Raw genomic sequence first — 7,592 nt, 5'->3', positions numbered from 1 at the left:
CAGTAGTGGAGCAGGGGATCTGAAACCTGAACTGTCCTGGAGATGTAGGGTATATGCGCATAGGAACCTGTTTTTAAGCCGCTTGCAAACTGGAGACAAGATGTCAACTTCTAAAATAGTCACTGACAAAACCAAACAATAGATTATAAATGCCAAGTGTGTGGTCCGACTAACGTGAACTCTGCAGTGGGAAAATGATCAGGGCAGGTTTTCAAGGTGGGAGGCCAAGCCCAACTGTGCCTTTGGGAGTGTGGAGGATTGGGAGGGGTGGGAAGGAGGCAGTGAGGAATCTAAGAGGTTATGACATGAGAGACAGTACAGCAGGGCAGGCATGTTCAGGCATGCAGGGATTGGGTACCATGATACAGGGCAGGAATGGGGGTCATGGGCAAAATGTTGAGGCCTTTGGGCTGCAGAGCTGGTGTGTTGCTTAGAGAACAGTAAGAAGAGTGACCCTGGAGTATAAAGTGACAAAAACCTAAAAAGGCAGATGGGGCCAAATTACGAAAGGTCTTACCTATTAGGCAAAGGAGTCCAGACTTATCTACCCCCAGTAGATAAAGGGGGTATCTCAGACGATCTGAGCAAAAGAAGAGAAAGTGAATGCAGGACTCTACTAACAGTGGGATGGATGACTTGACAGATTTCACTGCAATCCTCTAGACATGAAGAAGCAACAAGTCTTGGGACTGGATCTGAGGAGCAAAGGACAAGGAAAAGCCAAAAAAAGAAAGTGTTTTGTGGGTGGAGTAACTGGATAAAAATGATGGTATCTCGGACACAATGGAGATCAGGAAGAGCTGGTTCAGGAGAAGAGAAGTGGGCTGAGACTGATAGGAACTGGTGGCCGAACATCCAAAGGGAGGGACCACCCAGGTAGGAGGGGGAGCAGGATGAAGGGGAACTAGGTTGGACTGTGCAGATGTGAAAGTCAGTTGTAAAAAATAAATAAACATCAAAATGGGCAACATGAATAAGATCTGTCTGAGGAAAGAAAGTGAGAGGAAAGGGAAGAGGGGCGGACAAGGTGCAAGGTGCGGAACAGGGGCAGGAAGACATCCGGGGCAGACCTGGCCAGCCAGAGACCTTGGTAGAGAAGCCCGCGTGTCTATCAAGGAAAGGAAGGGAGACTTCCCCTAGAAAAGATGGTCAGCAGGGCCCTGAGTTCAAGAACAAGAATTTACAGAGACCACTGGGTTTGACTCATTTAACATATATGTATGCCGGCCCCTGGGATGTTGGTTAGAAGTCACCACAGACGTCCAGGAGAGCCAGGCCCTGAGCACAGTCCTGTGTGTGGAAGAGGGAGATTCTGAGGCTGGATTCTGTCCCCTGAGGAGCCCTGTTTACAAAAGCTTCAGTCCACAATGAGGGAGGACCAGGGGTGGGGAAGGAGGGAAGAAGAAAGGGGGAGTGGATGGCAAAATGCATACAGTTGAGAGTAGACCACTTATTCAAAAATGTTGGCATTTAAAGGAAAACCAGAACTAGGGCACAGAAAAGTCTTGCCAACTCCCCCACACCACCCACCCACCCACCCACAGGCGAGCCTGGATATTTCCAGGCTGGAGAAAAGGCCGCTGTAGAGGCAGGACTTGAGGGCAGGGCGGTTACTGTGGACGTAAACAGAAGGCAGTCCCCACTTCCGAGGAGCCAAGAGGAACCCATTCCCACTGGTTAAGAAACATGGCAAAGCGGCACATGGTGACAGTCCGGGTGAGTGATTATGACAGCGAGTGGTTGGAAAATGTGGGCGTCCGAAAGGGGGACCTGCTGGGGGAGATGGCATCCGCGAGGGCCTCCTGGAGGAGGTGGCCCTAGCCTGTCAGGAAGGAAGGGCGGAGAGGAAAGGTCGGGGCATCCCCGGCCGGGCGCGAGCTGGGCCCCGCTCCCTGGGGCGCTCTCCTCCCGCCCTTCCAGGTCTCCCCTTTCTCCTCCCGCCGCCCAGGCCTTGGCTCGGGGCTCGGGTTCCCAGCACTGACGTCAGCGGGCAGTGACCTCAGCGCGGAGGGGGCAGTGGGGACGGCCCCAGGGGGCGGGGCTGGCGGCTCCGCCCCCATCCGCTGACGGCGGCCAATGGGCGAGGCCGTGGCTGCCCCGCCTCTCTGCAGGGTATGAAAGGCGCCTCCGGGTGCCGTCGGGCAGAGACCTCGCCGCGGCCGAGCGAGCACCCCAGGATCGGCAGGACCCCCTGAACCCTCTCAGCCCCCCGCCGCCGCACTCGAGCCGCGCACATGAGCCAGAACGGCTGGGCCGGGAAGAGGACACACATGCTCCCCGAGATCGCCGCCGCCGTGGGCTTCCTCTCCGGGCTCCTGCGGACGCGGGGCTGCGTGAGCGAGCAGCGGCTCAAGGTGTTCAGCGGGGCGCTCCAGGAGGCGCTCACAGGTGAGCGCGCCGGGGTCCGGGCCGCCGCCTCGCCACCCCGCCACCGGGCTCAGCCCCCGCCCGGCGTCCTTCCTCCTCCTCGGCCGGGGGAGCCGCTCGGGACTCGGCTTCCCTCCAGCCCGGGGCGGCCTACCGGCTCCTCTCCCCGGGCCACGTCTCCCTTCCCGGCCCTGCGCGCAGGTCTCGGTCCCCGGTGGTTCTTGGGGACGCAGATTCTTAGTCCTGGATTACGAGTCTGACCCCGGCTCTTGCCCGGGAAGCGGGGTGCCTGCGGGTCCGAGTGCGGGCCGATCTCCCTCCCTGGACCCCGAGACGCCCCGGACTCCGCGGCGACCCCTCCGGCCGCCGGGGAGGGAGCCCTTTGGGGACGGAGCCCTTTGGGGACGGAGCCCTTTGGGGAGGGAGCCTTTGGAGAGGCGCACTCGAGCCTCTCAGTAGCCCGAGCCCCAGCGCCCCGCTTCCGGCTGTGCGCGCGCGGCTCTGGGCGGGTTGTTGACTCGCTCGGAGTTGGACTCGGGCTCCCTTTGTGTCCTCCAGGCCCCCGAGCCACCTGCCACCTACTAGGGGGCCGACGGGGCCTTGTAGAAGTAACTGCGCCCCCCGGGAGAGTGTGCTGGGGGCGGGGGCGGCGCGGTGCGGGGAGGTGGACGAGAGATAAGCAGCTGCTGGCCGGGGAGAGACCTGCCCCCCAGCTGTCTTCGCCCCCTGGCTGGCTGTGCCCGGCAGCGACAGCGGTCTCTGTGCCCACGCAGGTCCCGCCTGCTGGGGAACATCGTGTTTCAGTAAAGCAACCCTATTGGACTCCTTAGCCAGCCAGTGGCCGAGGGTCTCTGACTTTTGAAGGAGGTAGAGGGAACCTCTGGGGCCCAGGGTGGGAGGCGCAGTAGTTTGCTGATGCTTGTCTTCCTGGGTTTGAAACTGGAAGTCAGGGCTAACCACCCTATTGACTGAAAACCACCGGGTCGCTTCCGCTCCTTTACCCCTTACCCCCACCCGCACCCCTTGCAGGCGTGGCACCCCTGGCCCAGCTGGTCTAACCAAGGGGTCTCCCCTTTCTCCTGTCTCCACAGAGCACTACAAACACCACTGGTTCCCCGAGAAGCCTTCCAAGGGCTCCGGCTACCGCTGCATCCGCATCAACCACAAGATGGACCCCATCATCAGCAAGGTGGCCAGCCAGATCGGACTCAGCCAGCCCCAGCTGCACCTGCTGCTGCCCCGAGAGCTCACCCTGTGGGTGGATCCCTACGAGGTGTCCTACCGGATAGGGGAGGATGGCTCCATCTGCGTCCTGTATGAGGAGGCCCCGCTGGTCGCCTCCTACGGGCTCCTCACCTGCAAGAACCAAATGATGCTGGGCAGGCGCAGCCCCCCCAAGAACTACGTGATGGCGGTCTCCAGTTAGCTCCCCTGCCCCCCAACACGGCACTCCACTGTACTCACCCTGCCTGGACAACAGGCCACAGCATACCTCAACCTGGGGAACTGTATTTTAAATGAAGAGCTATTTATATATATTATTTTTTTAAGAAAAGGGGAGAAAAAAAACCGTCAAGATTTTTTTAAAGAGAAAAATCCTTCAAGGGTGCTGCGTGGAAGCGGCCTCCCCAGGTGCCTTTGGAGAGAACTGTGGTGGCTTCAGTCTGGGGGGCCAGTGTCTGCCTATGGGAGGGGGAGCCGCTAGGGGTGGGCCCGACCAAGGGGAGGTGGGAGAAAGCTGGGCCAGCACCTCAAGATGTGAGAGGGAACAAGCGTGGTTGGCAGCTGTGAATGGAAGAGATGGGACCTCGCGCTCTCCCCCGCAGGACACCTGCATCCCTGACCTCAGGGCCATTCAAGCCTGGACTTAACTCGTGTTGCCTAATCTTCACTTTTATTTTTCTGATGAGATCCTGGGCAGAGAGTGATTCCTTTTGTCCCAAACAGCTTTCCTTAAAATCATCACTTGTTTCTAATTCTATCCTCAGGGGCCTGTAGGTATTGCTTCCCAGCCAGGAATCTAAAGCTTTTTGTTTTGTGGGAGTCAAGGGAGTGAGGCAGGGTTGGAGGTTAGGGGGGGACTAGGATGGCAGGGTACTCTGCACAAAACCTCTGCTTGGCAATGTGCTGCTCTGTGTGTAAGTGTGCTGAACAACCCGGGGGTGACTTGCAATGGACTTTAAGACCCAAAGAGTGTCCTCTGGGTATTTACAAAAGCCTTCTTTCTGGATCCACATGAAAGTGCTAATGCTGCTGCCATTATCCCTTTGAGAGGTGGCTCAAAAGCTACCGGGAACTCCAAGTCCTTTGTTACTGCCTTCTTTTTAAAAGCACAACACTCCTCTCTCACTCTCCCCGCTCCTCTCCCCTCTGGTTGGGTCTCGAAGTGATCCTGTTTTCTCAGTCACTGTGCAATATGGGACTAGGACCAGGAGGATGTGGAGAACTGGCCCTCAGAACCTCCTGGCGCCCTAGGGAGCTGGGGGAGCCATCTCCCCATCTGTCCTCGGAACTGGCTGGCTGCTCAGCCTTGCAGGTGTCCCTTGGCTGACCCCAGAAAGCCCAAGTTCTGTAGGATTCCTGGGTATTCTTGTAGGGCTGACACTAAACACCAAACATTGGGCATTGTTTTTTTTCTCCCTGGTGCTCAGAGCGCCTCTGGGAGAGGTTGCTGTCTCTCTCAGTGCAATCCAAATTTGTCTGTAGACTTGTGCAATATTTACTGTTTTGGGTTGGAGAAAAATGGCAAACTACCTTTGGTTTCTCAGTGACATTAGTGAGAGGTTCTTGGAAGGCCTTGAGTTTCCCAAACCTGAGTCACCTTAAAAAGGACATAGCTAGGCCATCTGGTCAACCTGGCTACCCTCCTGCTATTGACCCTGAGTGAGGAACCTTCTGCCCCAACCCCCAAAGTCCCCTCCCCACTGCATCCCCCTTTCCTGGGTTTCTTAACTACTCAATTCTGACTCAGAGGTGCTATTTACCAAACACTCTCCCAACCCATTCCTGCCTATTCTGCCTCCTCTTTTTCAACTCTCCAGACCCAAGCTGTTTTTTCCCAGACCCTGTTTCCAATCTTAATTGCTTTAAAGGGGACTTGGGGCCCCACAGACCCAAGAGCTTCTATTCTGGCCTGTGGGTTGAAACAAAGCTGTGAATCACTGAAGAGTTCGTTGTTGCATGTTGCAGACAGGTCCTGCCTTTTCAGAAGCAGCCTCGTGGTCTCATGCTTAATCTTTTCTCTCTTCTCTTCCTTTTGACGTTCACTTTAAAAAACTAAATGCCCAGAGCTGGACTGTTGAGCAGGCCTGTCTCTCCTATTAGGTAAAAATAAACAGTAGTGCATTTGTAAGCTATTCTGAAAGAAAAGACAAAGGTTACTAATTGTATAATAGTGTTTTTATATGGAAGAATGTACAGCTTTATGGACAAATGTACCCTGTTTTGTTACTTTAATAAAACTGTAGCAGATGAAGTTGTGTGGTGCAGAGAAGGTAAAATTCCCACATCGTTAATGTGGGTCTTTCAGATCCAGATCCTTTGTGTCTTCAGTTGCACTCAGAAAACCTATAGCATGTGGCCAGATAGAAGATAAATCTAGGTTGTGCGGTGAGGGCATTTCCCGGCATCCCCTCTTCTCTAGGAATTAGCTCCATATTTACTCCCTCTGCTGCATGTTCCTTGAAAATACTAGATGTAGAGGATTCGTCTGATGTATCCTTGCTAGGCCTTAGTTGTATTCCCTCCTTCCATTCAGCAAGAATGTATTGTCAGTCAGTTCCGGGCACTGGAAACATTAAAGGTGCTTAGACACAGCCTCTCTTCTCACAGACGGGGTGGTGAGCAGGGAACCCCTTACCCCTTCTCAGGTTGGGGCGAAATTGTTAGAAATCCCCGGGGCAGGCTCTCCTGTGCTCTCTGGCACTACCCTTTGCTGCCCACCGTTCTTGTCCCATTAGAATAGTGGGGACTTCAGTTGTTGCTCTTGAAGTCGCAAGTGCATTTTTGACCTGAACTAGTTTTTTGTTTTGTTTTTCTTGGCCATAGGTGCTGCCTTAAAATTTAAACATGTTGACTCATAAACTATGGGACCCCGCCCCCCCCCCCCCGCCACACACACACACACACACACACACACACACACACACACACTTCATTTCACTCCTCCATGACCCCCATCAAGAAACATGTAGTATGACCTGCAGGTGGGCCCGGGAGACTGTGTGATAGGCTGGGAGGGTCGGTGAGCCAGAATATGGGGACGAGGGCAGCCCGCTCACCTGTATCATAAATAGAATTGGTGATGGGGACCCACGTGTGTCAAGATGTTATTTAAAGGAAGGTTCCCAGGTCCATTTGTAACTCCTAATGCAAATGTCTTAGACACTCATTTATAAGGACCTACTTTTTTGGATGTAAGGACCCAGTGTTCAGGTTGAATTTTCGCCCATCCAAGGGTGCTATTCTCTTGTTTGTTACAAAGTCAGCATCTATCTTGTTTCCTAATAGGCCCCACTCATGATGGATATTTCATTTAGCAGAAAACTTGAGATCCATGGAAGCTTGTCTGGAAGTTAAGGGGACACCATCCCAAACCCCTGTCTCCAAGCCAGGGGAACCGCAGGACAGCAGGTTCATCGCGGGGCTGGGCAGAACAGCAGTCCCTCAATTTTCATGAAAGGGTCTGAGATCAAGCAATGTGTTACAGTATTTGCTTTAGATCTGACCAGGTTCAGGAGGGGTGGAGAGTGCCCCCTGGCCAGCTGGGTGCTGGGGCTGTGGACAGGAACCGCCTACAGAGCTGCAGGTGGTCGCTGTGTCAAGGACTGAGCAGTAGTCCGTCATTCTGCTCCCAGCTTCCCCAGTTGGTAAACAGTTGCAGTCTGACTGAGCCCGGGGAGACCTGTGCTCGCTCCGTCAGCTGTTTCTGGATGATAATGCACCTCCCAGAGAGTGTAGACAAGGCCCTGGGAGCTGCAGATTAAGAGCCGGTCCAGGCTCCTGATAAGGAGGTTTGGGTGGGGCAGTCTATGAGGCTGCAACAAACAAGCTCCAGGAGGAAGAGACCCACTGCTGTGAGCCTGACATCTGATCACGTACAACCTTTGGGAAGCAACATGGGCCTCCAGGCTTCCAGGCCAGGGTCAGCACCCCACCCAACAAGGCCTGCACACCGGGGAGAAGGACAAGGACAAGGACAGAGGGAAGAACTGAGCATCATGGGA

The 7,592-nt window shown here is 54.9% G+C and overlaps 1 protein-coding gene across 1 annotated transcript; it reads left to right on the top strand.

Moving 5' to 3' along the window:
- Positions 1–2,158: 2,158 nt before the first annotated feature.
- Positions 2,159–5,842, top strand: BTG2 (BTG anti-proliferation factor 2). The gene is made up of 2 exons (XM_070396463.1): positions 2,159–2,388; positions 3,459–5,842. Exons 1-2 carry the CDS (start codon positions 2,235–2,237, stop codon positions 3,791–3,793), a joined length of 489 nt encoding a protein of 162 aa, XP_070252564.1. The 5' UTR covers positions 2,159–2,234; the 3' UTR covers positions 3,794–5,842.
- The last annotated feature ends 1,750 nt before the right edge of the window (positions 5,843–7,592 follow it).

This window comes from Myotis yumanensis, unplaced genomic scaffold (genome assembly GCF_028538775.1).
Source record: "Myotis yumanensis isolate MYYU_CA2020_CCGP unplaced genomic scaffold, mMyoYum1.0.hap1 SCAF_17, whole genome shotgun sequence".
Lineage (NCBI taxonomy): Eukaryota > Metazoa > Chordata > Mammalia > Chiroptera > Vespertilionidae > Myotis > Myotis yumanensis.
Note: the sequence above shows the minus strand (reverse complement) of the source record. Positions and strands in the feature narration are given on the sequence as shown.